We start from the raw sequence: 15,914 nt of genomic DNA on the forward strand, positions 1-15,914 counted from the left end.
AGTACTCTCTACCAACTAAAGGAGAATTTGAGGGATTTTTTATCAGTTCTGGAGGAAATGATGCTCAAATTCTAAGGTAAGCAAAATTTAAGATGTTTATCAGCATTTTCTTTGAAAGGAGTTTAGTTAAATGAATGTTGGAATAAAGTTATGAAATCTGGAAGTTTGAATTTGCAACTGTGCTATGGATGAATAAGCAGGCAGCTGCATACGAAGAACAAGCAAGCAGCTGACTCAGTGATGTTATGCGTTAACGCATACAGCATACCCGGTTCATAACAAAGGCGTTTGAGGTACGTCGCATAGTAAATGTTCATCGCATAGACTGTGAAGTGTTTTAGCATTTACTCGAGCACCTTGAGAAAGAATTCCTAATTTTCGGCCAAGTTATAAGGTAAGATGGTTAAGGATAGTCAATGCATTAAGAATGGTTTTGATGCGTCGAACTTAGTAAGGATGCGATGACTATTAGTATACAATAAAGATAAGTTATGCGTTAAGCTCAAAAGGGACCTAAGTATACTGATCAAGAGACCTTTCCTTTTTAAGGCAGATGCAAATAGGAGAGGCATACAACCCCCTTGGATAAGTAGCTTAAGATGGTGCTTCTAACGCAAGTTTTATGAATGATTCCCAATGCATATGCATTTCATATGAAATTATATCCTAATTTTCTCCAACGCATGCCCTAAAATGAATGTTGGTCGCATCCATATTTTTAAATGATGAAGTTATTTAAGAGTTTAGCATGTGTTTACCATTAAGCCTATGACATGTTTTATTGCATGATGAAATTGTAAGGCACTATGCGTTGATATGAAACAATGAGGTATGATTATTTCAAATATGCATATTCTGTATATGTTCTTAAATGTTTAAATGTTTGTGCCTTGTACAAATCCTACTCCAATGTTGGTATCGAAGGTATGGTAAGGTACCCGGATTATAATGATGATAAAGATCCTTGACACTGAAGGTATAGTAAGATGGTCAGGACCCAATCCAACTCTACGTGCACGTATAACTATGTTATCAACGTTGATGAGATCGAGCAAAAGGTCTCTCTTTCAACTAAGGTTTGTAGGGATTGAGAAAAAGGGCTCTTTCACATGTTCAGGTAGTAGAGTAGCGGAGTTTCAAAAAGATGCTAATAAATTATTTAAGGATTTTGACATGTTGTACTCTTATGATTTCAATTCCATTTTAAAAATAAAATTAAAAAAAAACTAATTATGATTTAATAAATTTTTCTTTGATAAGCATGTTTATGTCAATTATGATTTAAATTATGTTTTACTTAAGATAGTCACTCACTCGTTTTCCAGCTCACTCTTTAAAAATGTTTTCCTCCTCAGGTAGCGGTTGACGTTTCGAGGCCTAGCAGTTCTGCTAGTTAGTCACTTCTCAGACCCTCAGGAAGATTGTTGTTTAGGTGGCTCATAATATTCTATTATTGGTTTTATGTCCATGTCAGGGAGGAAGTAGAGTAGAGTTTGTGTTGAATTCAAGTTTGGTTCCTGAATCTATTGTGTATATTAATGTTAATATTTCTGGTTAACAGTAAATTATATATTTAAAGTTGTTGCTAGAATTATGTGCTAAAGTTCTAGAGAATTATAAAATGTTAAACAGGTTTAACAGGTCTAAGAATACAGGTTTTCAGGAGTATGTTGAACAGTGGTTGTCATAAGAGGGTTGGCAATTGTTGTCTTCACATCTCTTCTCAGATTAAGAGGGTAATCTAGGGAATGGTGTGACATTATTAGTGGTAGTTTCTATCACCGATAATAGGAGTGGTCATTTAAACTGCAAAAATCGATCCATTTCTAAAAACCGAACCAAAACGAACTGAAAACTCAATGAAACCAAAAAATTCGATTCGGTTCGGTTTCACTTTCAAAAATCGAATTTGAAACCGAACCGAACCAGAGAGAGAGGCATACTCAACAACTACGCTTTACTACCAGTACCTTTAATGATTGTTTTGAATAAATGTCTAACTTTAATGAGTTAAATTATTTTTTTTTAATTTTTAAAGGTATAATTACGAGAAAAATATTCAAATGCATCTAGGTCATCTTCGTGCAGTACACCGAGTGTTAAATCACAAGTTCAAACTTTTTATTGGTTAACATATTATTTGGTAATTTTTATGTAACACAACCAAATGTCCAATCACACGTTACCACGTGACAAACTCTTTAAAGGTTAATATACTATGTTGTTCGCTATACATTGAAGTTTGTTTAATTTTAACCTTGGTACTTTCAATTTTTCAATTTTAGTCTTTATACTTTCAAAACATCTTAATTTTAATTTCTAATTCTAATTTTTTAAAAAAAAATTGTTATCTATTAGTATTTTACTATAAATTTTATAATTATGTTCACATATTATATTTCTTCACATGAAAATTATTATTATTATTATTATTATTATTATTATTATTATTATTATTATTATTAAACTAATTTAAGTAAAATTAACTTTGAAAGACTAAACTTAAGATTGGAAATCTAAAAGTACATAGAATAAGATTGAATAAATTTCAAGATATAGTGATCAAAATAATATTTTAACGTTTTAAAAAATATATATTTTTCAAATATTTTTCTATCTTTATAATTGAAGTGGTGCATAGAGATTGATGCAACCTCAACTATAACTAAATATTACTCTAATTGAAAGTTACTTCATGAGATGAACTTCACAAGACAAATTTAAATCCAAATCATTAACTTAATCAGCAAGCCATCGACATTTAAATAATTTACGATATGTTAATTTAAAAGTTTTATTAACGAAGAGGACCTTTTAAACCTATTATTAAAAACTTAAAACTAAAATGACTAATTTGAAACTTGGACCAAACGCACCTAAAGCACCTATTCCAAAACACTTGGGGACTAAAAAGGTATTTTCTCAAATTAAAAAGAAACCCCTTACCTTGAGAAAATTAAAATAATATTGTAGTTTTAAAAACAATTTATAAAAATATTGTAGTTTTGAAACTATTTACAAAATGGTTGTTTTTTTTTTAATATATCAAGTGTTGAAATTTGACCAACCTAGGTCGAATTTTCAACATTCGACCTTTACCTTTTTTTATAAAAAAATCCATTTTATAAATATGGTTGTTTTTTTTATTTTTTTAATATGTCGAGTGTTGAAAATTCAACCTACTTAGGTCAAATTTTCAAAAACAATTTCTAAAAATATTTTATTGTTTTATTATTTTATTTAACTTAACTCTAAAAAGAACAAATTAAAAAAATAATATCTCATAAAAGTAAAAAAGTGTAAATTAAAATATCTCATTTATATAAAAATAATTACAAAAATTAATGTGCCCTACAAGGCGGACGTCATCGATTTTGAGCTGGTTGTCATCGTCGAACTTCGAACTTGAGGTTGCTCTGATACCTCTGCAGGCGCTTCATAATATAAATATTCATTATGCTCTCCACGACCCCGACTATGTCCATGCACGTATGAAGACGAAGGATCGGCCTCTGAGTCATAATGTCCTGAACCAAATCCTGGCATCATCATCATCGGACTAACATAATCAGTTTGACTCTGTGTTTGCATCATAGGGGTAACTCTTCCACATTATGGGCAACCTCATCAAATTCATCATCTTCCCGAACAGGTCCTCTACGTCTAAGAGCTGTGAGGAACAATAGGTATATCGTACATATAATGTATCTCCTTCATATAGCTTCGTTGTCACTACACATAGCAAGAACCTGGTTCGAATCATTCGCAACATCATGGAGCCTATTATTGTTTGATCTCTATGAATTATAAAACAATTAGATAATATTTAAAATAAATTTAAATTAAAAATAATTAGATAATATTCATTCATTTACCAGATGACCCACAACTGCTCCCAGACGAGTGACGTAGCGCCTTGTGATATTATTATACAAGTGAATGTAGTCTTAAGTGACATCTCTGTCAAACTGTTCAATAGAAACCCCACTGCAATAAACCTTACACGATAGTTCCATCGCACTACCAAATATGCAACTTTTTCTGATCAATTTACAGTCCTTAAGTCGATATCATGCAGTATAGGTTCAGTATTACAAGGCGATGAGACATCCTGCTGAAAACCGAATTGTCTCATCACCCTGTCAGGAAGATGTCACTCACCAATGTGAAAACATATGAGAGGACTCGTCATCCGCCATATGTCTTGACCATTTGTATAGAAATTGGGCAAAGTATGCATAATAATTTTGTACAACTCCCAAATAACCTAAAACAAAAAATATTATATTGGAGAACATTAAAGAAAAATACAATAAAAATGTGTATAAAATAATCAATTTGGTTCAGTGTTAATGTACCTGATCAGGTTTACGCAAATCAAACATGTATTTGTACTGGCTGACTACATGTGTGGCTGTGCTAGCCACACAAAATTCGTCTCTCCACCTAAATTTTTAAATTGATAATTTAGATTTTAATTAACTAGATCAGTGAAATAAAAATTAAATTGAATTAAAATAACATACGAGAACCGTAGGCTCGTCCAGCTAACTGAACGTCATTGACATGTTGTAGCTGTGGAGCAATTGTTGGAAATCACTCCCAAGCTCATAGTTGCAAAAATATGAGAGGCACAGCTATCTCACGAACCTCAGGTCTTATTGCTTTGCATAGTTGTCTACACAACCATGCCAAACATGCTCCACCCCACAAATACCGCCCCGCATCATAGAGGTTAGCTAATAGTGGCAGGAACATCAAGTAAACAAACTTGATTTGTCAGAAAACAGACTTCCACCCATCATTTGTAGTATATATGCTCGCACATATCTTATGACGGTTTCCTCGTCTGCATCATCTGTGAGCTCACAAAATTGTGTTCCTAACCATATCAAACTTAACCTCGATCCTTTAATTTTGTCGGCAAGTGGGGTCACACCGAGGTACAGTTGACAAACTTGTGACTAGTCATCGTACATCACTCTAGTGACTGGCTCACCGTCAACAGGTAACCCCAACAACGCTTTTGTATCTTGTAGAGTGATAGTGCACTCTCCAACAGACATATGAAATGTATGCATCTCAGGCCTCCATCTTTCGACCAAGGCTGTGATCAGATGTCAATCCAATTGAATAAATCTCAATCTGGCAACCCATAGAATCTAGATGTGCGGAGTAGCGGTAGTATTCAAGGGTGGAGTGGGATAGTACGCTATAGAACTGCCTCTCGTCGACGCCTGCAAGATATTTATTCAGTGGTACGATCTCGCCATATAACAGATGATCAATGAATGGACTGGTCTTACAAAACATCGGGATCAACAGGTCCTGGGTTTAAATCCATGATCTGAAAGAAAAAAAAATATTTATTTCTCAATTAAAAAAATATGTATATCTCAACTAGAAGAATAATGTACAACTTAATTAACTAAATTAAATATACATGATAAAAAAAATATTTATTTCTCAATTAAATAATGTACAACTTAATTAAAAGAATAATGTACAACTTTATAGAGAAAGAACTACTAACATCAATATGTAAATATTATTGAATTCAACATGATAGATCTACTAAATATAATAAAACTAGTAATAAATAGTAAACTCACAAATTTAACGTTACCTTTTTTGTTCTTTGTTTCCCAAACATAAACAAAAATTATAAATATATATATATATATATATATATATATATATATATATATTATATATATATATATATAGTAATGAATAGGAACAAAATGTATAGTTCTTTAAAAAAAATGAAATTTTGTATAGTAAAGGTACAAACCTCATAATTTAATGGACAAATGTGGGAGAAGAAGAAGATTTGCTGAAGGCAGTGAAAATGAGAGAACGAAGGCTGAAGGCAGTGAGAATGAGAGAATGAAGTCAGTGAGAAAATGTGAAAAAATGAGAGGCTGAAGGCAGTGAGAATGAGAGAACGAAGGCAGTGAGAAAATGTGAGAAAATGAGAGGAGAGGAGGGGGGTTATAAGCCATCGTAGCGTGCCGCTCATCATCTACTTCCACTAGACGATCATGTAATAAAGCTCAGCGATCGTGTAGCACTTGGTAGACGATCGTATAGTAAAAGGTATACGATCGTATAGATTCTGAGAAGGCGATCGTGTAATAGTAATAGTTAAGCGATCGTGTAGGAGTTTATGGCCGATCGTAGAGGATTTAGTAAGCGATCGTTTAGTCATACTGAGCGATCGTGGAGAGATTGTAAACGATCGTTTAGCGTCTCGTAAGCGACTGATTAATTTTGTTTGATTCTATCGTCTAATAAAGAAGTTGTTCATCGTTCACTTGTTCTTTCCGGAAGTTTGCACCTATTGTTACGTTAATAAAGAATTACTAAACGATCGCATAGTAATTTTACTAAACGATTGTGTGCGATCGTGTATAATTACTAAACGATCGCATTGTAATTTACAAACGATTGTGTACGATCGTGTATAATTACTAAACGATTCTTTAATTTCCTTTAGGTCGAGGGTTTCTTCTTTAATTTTCGACAAGTCGAGGGTTGAACCTTCGACCTCTTCTTCAAATTTTCTCCTCTTCCTTTAATTTCCTTGAGGTCGAGGGTTCGACCTCTTCTTTAATTTTCGACAGGTTGAGGGTTGAACACCCGTCCTCTTCTCAAGTCGAAGGTCAAACCCTCAACCTCTTCTTTAATTTTCGACAAGTCGAGGGTCGACAAAATATTTTACACAAAATCCCCGCCTCGAAAACTCCAAAACAATCATAGATTTCTAAATAGCTTCAGAACCGCTATATTTCTCTAAATTGTTTTCCTAATCACAATAATAATAATAATAATAATTTTTTTTTTTTTAAAAAAAAAAAAAAAAAAAAAAAAAAAAAAAAAAAAAAAAAAAAAACTCTCTCCCCTTACCTTGAGGCTTGACTATTTCATTCGACACGAGGACGTGCTAAATGCATAACCAAACACTCCCGTATCAGCAAATTTGGGGAGGGAACTGACCGTGGCGTATTCTTCAAGCTTCACTCTTCGACAGCCCGAACGTCGGTAATGGCGATTGATAGGGTTTAAATGAAGACCTAAAATCTAATCAAGAAATGGACATGGATACCGACGAAAATTCGACAGCCAAAGGTGTAATACTATTTCTGTTCCGTGCTTTTTGGGATTTTCAGATTCGTCATAAACTATTGAGATTCTTTCTTTTGCGATTTTCATAACGATGAATGTCTGTGTTTTAAAGGAAAGGAAGGGCAAGGGAAGCTCATAATGGTAATATTAGTGGGCGCACCTGGAAGCGGCAAATCCACCTTCTGCGAACTTGTAATGGGTTCCTCTTCTCGCCCTTGGGTTCGAATCTGCCAGGTTTTTCTCTAACAATGAATGCTATCTGTTTGATGAAATGCTTCTTTAGACTTCAGTAACATTCGTAGCTCGTTTTCAGTGTCATACTTTAGAATCCTGAGATTGGTAAACTTGAAGTGGTTTGGTTGTGTCAATGGTTTTTCACTCTGATTAAAGGTATTTTTAAGTGCTTTCTTAATAATTACTTGGGTCATTCTACAACTGCTTCCTCACTAACCACTTTTCAAATTCTTTTGATTTTTTCTAAAACCACTACAAATCACTTTCAAATATGTTGAGTTTGAGTTGGAAGTGTTTTTAACATGTTCTTTCACTTCTGAAATGTCACAAAAGAAGGTTGTTTTTATTATTACTATTTTCTCTTTCAGGATACCATTGGAAATGGCAAGTCTGGAACCAAAGCACAGTGCTTGAAGAGTGCAGCGAGTGCACTGAATGATGGGAAGAATGTATTTGTGGACAGGTGCAATCTTGAAATAGAGCAGCGGGCAGATTTTGTGAAGCTCTGTGGCCCACGAGTGGATGTACAAGCTGTTGTATTAGATCTTCCTGCACAGCTCTGTATCTCTCGTTCTGTTAAGCGGACTGGTCATGAAGGGAACTTATCAGGTGGAAAAGCTGCTGCTGTTGTGAATAAAATGTTACAAAAGAAAGAATTGCCCAGACTAAATGAAGGATTCGCTCGCATAACCTTTTGCCACAATGAGACCGACGTTCAATCCGCTATAGATATGTACAAATCGCTTGATTTACATGATATGCTTCCACGTGGATGTTTTGGCCAGAAGAACCCAGACAAGAAAGTACAACTTGGCATAATGAAGTTCTTGAAGAAAGCAGAAAAACCTTCTGAGACACTTTCTAGTGCTAATACTGTTAAGGATTCTCCAATTCCACAAACTACCCAGGAAAAGAGCGACTCTTGTGATAAAAAGGAAGAATCTGCCTGCACAATATCGAGAAATGTTGATATAGAGTCAGATAAAGGTGAAAGTCCAGGCGTTAGATCCTTAGAAGACAATATTTCTCAGAGTGATCCTCCAACTCTTGCATTTCCATCTATTTCGACTTCAGATTTCAAGTTTAGCCATGAAAAGGCTGCTGAAATTATTGTTGAGAAGGTTGAGGAATTCATGGATAAGCTTGGAAATGCCAGACTTGTACTGGTGGACTTGAGTCATGGATCAAAGATATTGTCTTTGGTTAAAGCTAAAGCAGCTAAGAAAAATATTAGTTCCACCAAGTTTTTTACATTCGTAGGTGATATAACTAAACTCAATTCAGAAGGTGGATTGCGCTGCAATGTTATAGCCAATGCTGCAAACTGGTATGCTTGTAGCATATTTATTAGTTTGTTATCTCCATTTCAATGCCTTGGATTGTAATTGTTCATTTATTGTTAAGTAATATATGAGGAAGTTACGATACTCATTGTCTATCATCTCTGCATTTGATTAGAGAATTACTTGAACGGTCGAGATAATTCCTCCAGTTGCCGTAACATTCTGAACTATATTATATCTATCAGTTGGATGGCCCAGAAAATGATCTACAGAAATAGGGATATTCTTAAGACTTAACCTTGATATTCTTATGTACATGCTTAATGTTTTGATCTTGAATTTTACCCTTTGATCGACCCATATTATATTTTTCATTTGAACTTGAGGAAAATTGATGTTTTGTGAGATATGTTTGTTTATGATCTCTATAAGGAAGATAATAAAGATATTCCGCACAGGCGACTGAAACCAGGAGGAGGTGGTGTCAATGCTGCAATTTTTAGTGCTGCAGGTTCTGGCCTAGAAGTGGCAACTAAACAACAAGCAAACTCTCTTCAACCTGGCAATGCTGTGGCCGTTCAGTTGCCTTCAACTTCTCCTTTGTTTAATAGGGAAGGAGTAACCCATGTCATACATGTTCTTGGACCTAACATGAACCCACAAAGGCCAAATTATCTCAACAATGACTATGATGAAGGTTGCAAGCTTCTTCGCAATGCTTACTCTTCCTTATTTCAAGCCTTTATTTCAGTAGTAGAAGACAAATTTAAGTCAGTTAAGGGAATTCACGGACGCCTTGGCTTGACCCCTTCAGAACCACGAAAGCACTCTGAGAATAGCCATCACAAGTTTAAGAGAGAGAATTTGCAAAATCCTGAAAGAAGCAAAAAATGGAAAGGATCTCAGGACTCGACTGAAGCACTAAACCAAAACAACAATAAGACTGTCCCCAAAATGAGTAAGCACTGGGGTTCATGGGCACAAGCACTTTACAACACTGCAATGCATCCCGAGCAACACAGTGATACTGTACTGGAGACATCAGATGATGTTGTAGTACTGAATGATATTTATCCAAAGGTATTTCCATTCTTAAGTTCTACTAATGCCTATGTTCTTTGATTGTTGGGTTGGAGTTATAACTGTCTTGAGTTATTACTGCCTTTGTTCTTTGAATGATAAAAGATTTAACCATGAACTTGTTTTGCAGGCACGCAAGCATCTTCTAGTAGTGGCTCGGCATGAGGGACTCGATCAACTAGCCGATGTATGTGGAGAACACCTTCCATTGTTGAGGACAATGCACGCTGTGGGTTTGAAGTGGATTGATAAGTTCTTTCATGAAGATGCATCATTAGTTTTCCGCCTTGGATACCACTCGGTAGGTCAATAATACATTTTGGTGGCAGGATCAAACATATACAAGAAATTCTGATGAGCAAAGTGATCTGTTTACTTTCTTGCAGGCTCCATCAATGAGGCAACTGCACCTACATGTTATAAGCCAGGATTTCGATTCCAGTCATCTGAAAAACAGGAAGCATTGGAATTCTTTCAACACCGATTTCTTCAGAGACTCGGTTGCCGTTATGGACGAAGTCAGTAGCCATGGAAAGGCGAGCATGATGGACGATGAGAGCTTGATGTCTATGGAGTTACGTTGCAACAGATGCAGAAGTGCTCATCCCAACTTACCCAAATTGAAAGCGCATATTTTCAAATGTCAAGCGCCTTTCCCTTCCACACTACTTGAGGGCGGTCGTTTAGTGATTGCGCCAAGTAATGCTCCTCTGTCTTAGTTTTCATAATGTCTTCCACACACAAAAATTTTGTTGTAAATATTTTGAGCTCAATATCTTTGGGGTTTGTGTAGTTATGATGGCCTCGGGAAGCATTAGTTAATAGTTATAACTTATATCACATTTTGTTTCTCTACCAGACTACCATGGTAACTCGGAGAATTTCACAGATTCAAGTGTCATGATTCCATCTAATCGCACAGAATTTTCAAACTATATTTTTGTTCATTTTAAATCTTCCTGGGTTTACCCGAGTTGGGTTTAGTTTTCATCGAGCTTCTAGATTTCTTTATTTTACACTTTTATCTTCGAATTTTTACGAATGTTCACATTCGTCTTTTGTGGCAAATTTTAAATTAATCTAAAATAATTATGAAGTCGAGAAATTGTTTTTAATAGTAATTAAATAGTGAAAATTTATTAATTTTTATTTTCAAATTAATTAATATATATCAATATGAGAGATTATGAGTGAGTATTTAGTAGAAGTTCAAGATTAGTATTTTGAATCTTGAAAAATCAAATGAAAAATTAAAAAGTAAAAAAATCATAAATGGAGTGAAAATGTAACATTTTGAAATTTATGGATGAAATGAAAATTTTGAAATTTATGGATGAAATGAAAATTTAAACATAAAACTTAAGAGGAAAACAATGTAATGTTTTGAAACTTAAGAATTAGATGAAAATTATGCTTAACACCTAAACACCAAAAAAAAAATTGTTTTATTTTTCAGGAATATATATATAATCCAATTAAAATGTTTTTACAAGCTTTTTAAGAAATACCGAACACAGGCTTTATAATCAAATGTGACAAAGAGAAAAGGAACAAAGAACAAAAAAAAAATCCTTTGCTGTAGAATAATTAGGAAGATTATATAGAGGTGTTCATGGGTTGAGTTGTAAGACTATCCAATCTAATTTTTTGGGTTGTAAATCAAATCTTTTCAATCCAGATAACCCTTATTAAAAAATGAACTCAACCCAATCCAATCATGAAATATTTGGATTGGGTTGGTTAGGGTTAATCGGGTCATTTATTTTAAATTTTGTTCTAAAAAGGAGCAAAATGTAAATATGTAAAAATCTAAATTAATTATTTTCATATATTTAATTAAGATTAACAACTCAATTTCAATTTATATAGTAAAAAATTTCTTTCTAAAGTGCAAAGAATTAAGAGTTGTTGAAGAATAAATTATTCAAAAAATATTGAAATTAAATAAAATTAAAATCAATATATGTATAAATAATTGTGTTATAAGTAATAAAAAATATATTTTAAAGTTAATAATAAATTCGGATTGGTTCGGGTTATATTAGGTGAACCCATGAACCAACCTAACCCATAAAATTTTCATTTATTTAAACCCAACCCAAACCGCATGGGTTGATCGGTTTTTTCGAGTCATCAGGATTTTTCTATAATTTTCAGAAGTGAACCTGTAATTGTAAGCGTTAATTCGTGGTCAAAGAATTGTTTTTTCTCAAACTTATTCTCTTTCAAGATCCTATAAATGAAGGAATAAATATTGGTCTTAAATCAGTTTTTTAAACCTGTGTTGTCGGTCATAAAACATAAAGAATGATTTCTAATTTTTAAGGACAAATTGAAAAATCGCTTTCATTGATTTTTTTTCTCTCACAAAGGTGATGAATATCGTTTGTAATTTTAGAAAATCCTTCCGGAATTTTGTTAATTTAATACAAATTTAGTTTAGGATTATTCTTTTCTAAATAGTATCAACAGTGATAATTTAACTCTTTGATTAAAAAAAAAAATAATTTTGATGAGAATTAAAAATTTTAAGCGGCAGCTCACGGTATTTATTCGTGGAAAGTAAAGCAATGTGTCTGTCTTGACGTTCTTTTGAAAAGTGCCGTTCATAGGTACTTGACCAATCAAAATCTTCAAACGTGATAAACGATCAAAAGTTCTGCAGCCACTTAGATTTTAAATTATTCAACTTTGACACCAACTCTAAATATCATCGTCTTTTAGAAACAGAACATTTTTTTTTTTTATTTGCAATCCTTTTCACAGTTTTCTTTTTCCCTTCTAAAGAAAGTACTCTTGATGGAGCTTCAATTAATTTTTTTCAATTGTTTAGAATTAAGTATTTATCATAACAAGCAAAATACACTTGAAAACTACTTTTGAGTAGTCGTCAACCACTTCGGACACCCTGTTTTTTCTAAGAGTTATTGTTTCTGTTTTTGTATTTAACCAAACATCATGTGAGGAGCACGTGCAACACACTATTAAAAATTTCATTTTGTAAGCTTTAGAGGGAAAGCAAGAAATAGACCAAAAAAGAATACAAAACCCAGAAAATATTGTTCTCAATAAGAAAATGTTCAAGAGGAATTTACACCACAAAATACTTGTTTTTTCTAATACAATCTCAAATCAAACACTTTTTTTAACCTAAAGATGACAAGCAAATGAGAGAAGTAAATGCTGCAAAGTTGATGAAGTTTATTTTATTTTATTTTTCTTTTACTGAGGATTGGGAGGGCGGCTGTTGGCAGCAGATACTCTTGAGCCCCATTCCAATAGCTCTTTGCTTGTATCATCCTTGTGAGCAATTACCTCAATGAAACACAAGCAGTCCTTTTTGGCTTCTGTAGCTGTTTCAATCGCCTCCACAAGCTCTTCCTCGCAACGAACCTGCAAACAATGAATTCAAATTCTTTCACTAAACACAATTCCTCCCACCCACATATCTCAAACCAGCGAGTTCAATATCGGCTTACCTTTGTCGTCCAACACTTCCCTTCCCCGTTATGGATTGCATCGACCAATGCCGTGTAGTTCCAGTTCTTGATAACATTATAAGGCCCATCGTGGATCTCGACTTCAATGGTGTAACCACCATTGTTTATCAAGAATATGATGGTTTTCTGTCCACAACGGATCATCGTCGATATGTCTTGTGCAGTCACCTGTGACAAACAGATGATCAACTTTTTTCGAATAATGTATGATTGTGTCAAGTATCAAAGTTTAAATCAAACCGATTTTTACCTGGAAACTTCCATCACCAATACACGCGATAACTCTTTTCGCTGGAACAGCTTGTGCATATCCAAGAGTAGCACCAACTGACCAACCAATAGAACCATACTGCATTTGGAATTCATAACTGCAAACAAACAAACACAAAAAGGAAAATTACTTTTTAGGACATGAACATAATGGTTGAATAAATGAGTTTACTAATTTTCCAAACAATGCCTTACCCGCATCCTTTTGGTAATTTAAGTTTCTGGCAGTTAAACCAAGAGTCCCCTGTCTCCGCAATCACAGCCGTTTGATTACTAAGCATCTTTTGAATATGTTGGAACAAAATGTTGACTCTCAATGGCTCTTTAGGCTCAGATTTCAAAGGCTGGCCTTCAGGAACAAAGATTCTATGGTAGTTTTCATATGCAGTAGTGTTGTTATTCACACGTTTTGAAAGTGCTTGAAGGAAATCTTTCATTAGAACACAGCCAAATGTAGGTCCATTGCCAATGGTCACTCGATCAGGCTGCACAATAATCGCCTTCTCCCTTTTGAGTAAAAGAGAGTACCCAACAGAGCTGTAGTCATTGAAAATCGGCCCGGCAAACAAGTATGCATCAGCAGATTCAACAATCTCGGCACAGAAGGCAGTACTGACAGCACCCCAGTAAGTTCCGATGAAATGAGGGTGGTGCTCGGGTACAAGGCCTTTCGCCGATGGCATTACGGCCAAGGCATAGCCACAAGCATCAGCAAGCTCCACAAATGCATCACAAGCCTTGGCAACTCGCATTTTAGGCCCACCAACAAGTACTGGCTTCACAGCCTTGTTCAAGAAATGTGCCGCTGCCTCCACTGCTGCCTCTAGCCCATGTGGATTGCTCACTCTGTTTCCATCACAGAAATCCATTCAATAATAAATTCAGTCCCTAAACTTTCAAGAAATTGGAAATTTATTTATCATCTAGACCGTTAAATCACGGATCAACCCAAAAACTTGAGTTTTTAGAAAATTGCCGGGGTCATGACCTCCCTAACCACCTGCTCAGCCAAAAACTTAAACGGATGGTGAAAGCAAATCTAATATCAAATCCTCTAACGTCACTTGTGAGCTTAATCAATATTAACGAAATTAAACTCAAGACTTCCAGCTCAGGGAAATTTAATATTATATTATCTTACACAAGCCAATTTATCACAAAGCAATTGTACACTTCAGAAAGTATTAAAAGTTTTTAATGTAAATTTGTTTAAAGAACTTACTTGGGAGAAAGTGAAAATGGAACTGGATCACGGCTGAAAGTAGGATGAGGAATCCCAGGCAAATTACAACTAATACTAATATAAACAGGCTTGCTTTCTTTCAAGGCAGTAGAAATGGCAGTATCAATCAACTCATGAGCATCTTCAAGATTATTCACAACAGCCTAAACAAAAACAACAAATCGCCTCATTACTCTAAAAAAAAATAATAATAATAAAAGAATCATGCAACAAAATCTTGTATAGTACCTGAAAGCAAGTAACGGTTTGAAAGCATCGGAGTTCTTGGCTGAAATCAGGGAGACCGATTGTGTGATGAAGGATTCTGTTAGTTCCATAATCGTTGGAGTTAGGGCCACCAACGATGCAAATAAGCGGCAAGTTCTCACTGTAAGCGCCGGCGATGGCATTCAGAACACTAAGACCGCCGACGGTGAATGTGACAACACACGCGCCGACGCCGCGGGACCTAGCGTAGCCGTCAGCGGCGTATCCAGCATTAAGCTCGTTACAGCAGCCGATGTTATTGAGAGCAGGCTCGGCGATTAAATGGTCAAGAAGCGTTAGGTTGAAATCGCCAGGAACAGTGAAAACATCGGTGACGCCGATTTGAACTAGACGGCGGGCGAGGTGGCGGCCGAGGGTGGCGTCGGAGGAATTGAGGACGGTGGAGGGGACGGAATTTTGGATGGTGCAAACAGAGCCGTTGGATGGGCAACAAACGACGTTGTTGGCGGGTTTGCAAGTGTCGAGTGATCCGATTTTGGTGTCCATTAATGGAAGATGGGTGGTTTTTGGAAGAGAGAAAAGTGGTTTGTGTTGCTTATGGGGAATCAGAGAAGAGTGGTTTTGAGTGATGGAATGAAGAGGAAATGAAGAGGTTTATGTTTATATATAAAGGGAGGGGGAGAGGCGTGGAAGTGGCAACGGGTGGCAAGTGGTAAGAGAAGAAACCATTTAACATTACAATTAATAATTAATAATTAATAATAAGCGGTTTTGGGGAAAAAGGGGTATTTTTGGAGTGCGGTGATCTCTGTGGATTCTCGTGGGTTGGGAATCCGTAATCATTGTGATTGGCGTTTGACGAGTATATCAATTTTTCCCTTCCTAATTTGCCTATGCTAAAAACTTATGCGGCTGTATTAATTTGGTTGAATTCTTACTCAAATTCAAAAAACAAAAACAATTTTTCGA

At 35.0% G+C, this 15,914-nt stretch overlaps 2 protein-coding genes across 4 annotated transcripts; one reads left to right on the plus strand and one right to left on the minus strand.

The window, feature by feature from the left end:
• The first annotated feature begins 6,932 nt into the window (after window positions 1–6,932).
• Window positions 6,933–10,660, plus strand: APTX (APRATAXIN-like protein). Of its 3 annotated transcripts, none has more exons than XM_039050124.2 (6): window positions 6,933–7,131; window positions 7,241–7,362; window positions 7,731–8,689; window positions 9,104–9,725; window positions 9,856–10,026; window positions 10,112–10,660. In XM_039050124.2, the coding sequence occupies exons 1-6, from the start codon at window positions 7,095–7,097 to the stop codon at window positions 10,442–10,444; spliced, it is 2,244 nt and encodes a 747-aa protein (XP_038906052.1). In that variant the 5' UTR covers window positions 6,933–7,094; the 3' UTR covers window positions 10,445–10,660. The 3 variants fall into 3 exon arrangements, with proteins under 3 accessions (XP_038906052.1, XP_038906054.1, XP_090163671.1); XM_039050126.2 differs by having other exon boundaries at window positions 6,936–7,131; window positions 7,246–7,362; XM_090307545.1 differs by lacking the exons at window positions 6,933–7,131; window positions 7,241–7,362 and adding an exon at window positions 7,386–7,518.
• A 2,103-nt stretch (window positions 10,661–12,763) lies between these two features.
• On the minus strand, window positions 12,764–15,676 carry LOC120092082 (pyruvate decarboxylase 1). Its single transcript, XM_039050283.2, has 6 exons — window positions 14,967–15,676; window positions 14,718–14,881; window positions 13,691–14,341; window positions 13,476–13,593; window positions 13,205–13,393; window positions 12,764–13,118 (listed from the first exon to the last, which is right to left on the minus strand). The coding sequence occupies exons 1-6, from the start codon at window positions 15,489–15,491 to the stop codon at window positions 12,948–12,950; spliced, it is 1,818 nt and encodes a 605-aa protein (XP_038906211.1). The 5' UTR covers window positions 15,492–15,676; the 3' UTR covers window positions 12,764–12,947.
• Window positions 15,677–15,914: the final 238 nt, after the last annotated feature.

Source organism: Benincasa hispida, chromosome 11 (assembly GCF_027475165.1).
Source record: "Benincasa hispida cultivar pf3 chromosome 11, pf3_genome.v1.1, whole genome shotgun sequence".
Taxonomy (NCBI): domain Eukaryota; kingdom Viridiplantae; phylum Streptophyta; class Magnoliopsida; order Cucurbitales; family Cucurbitaceae; genus Benincasa; species Benincasa hispida.

Bases quoted from the DNA above. Each gene is read 5' to 3' on its own strand.
- APTX (XM_039050124.2), top strand. From the start codon at position 7,095: ATGGACATGGATACCGACGAAAATTCGACAGCCAAAG. The intron at 8,690-9,103 runs GTATGCTTGTAG...TATTCCGCACAG, and splicing joins ATAGCCAATGCTGCAAACTG to GCGACTGAAACCAGGAGGAG. The intron at 9,726-9,855 runs GTATTTCCATTC...CTTGTTTTGCAG, and splicing joins TGAATGATATTTATCCAAAG to GCACGCAAGCATCTTCTAGT.
- LOC120092082 (XM_039050283.2), bottom strand. From the start codon at position 15,491: ATGGACACCAAAATCGGATCACTCGACACTTGCAAACCCGCCAACAAC. The intron at 13,394-13,475 runs GTAAAAATCGGT...TGTTTGTCACAG, and splicing joins TTGGTGATGGAAGTTTCCAG to GTGACTGCACAAGACATATC. The intron at 13,119-13,204 runs GTAAGCCGATAT...CATTGTTTGCAG, and splicing joins GGAAGTGTTGGACGACAAAG to GTTCGTTGCGAGGAAGAGCT.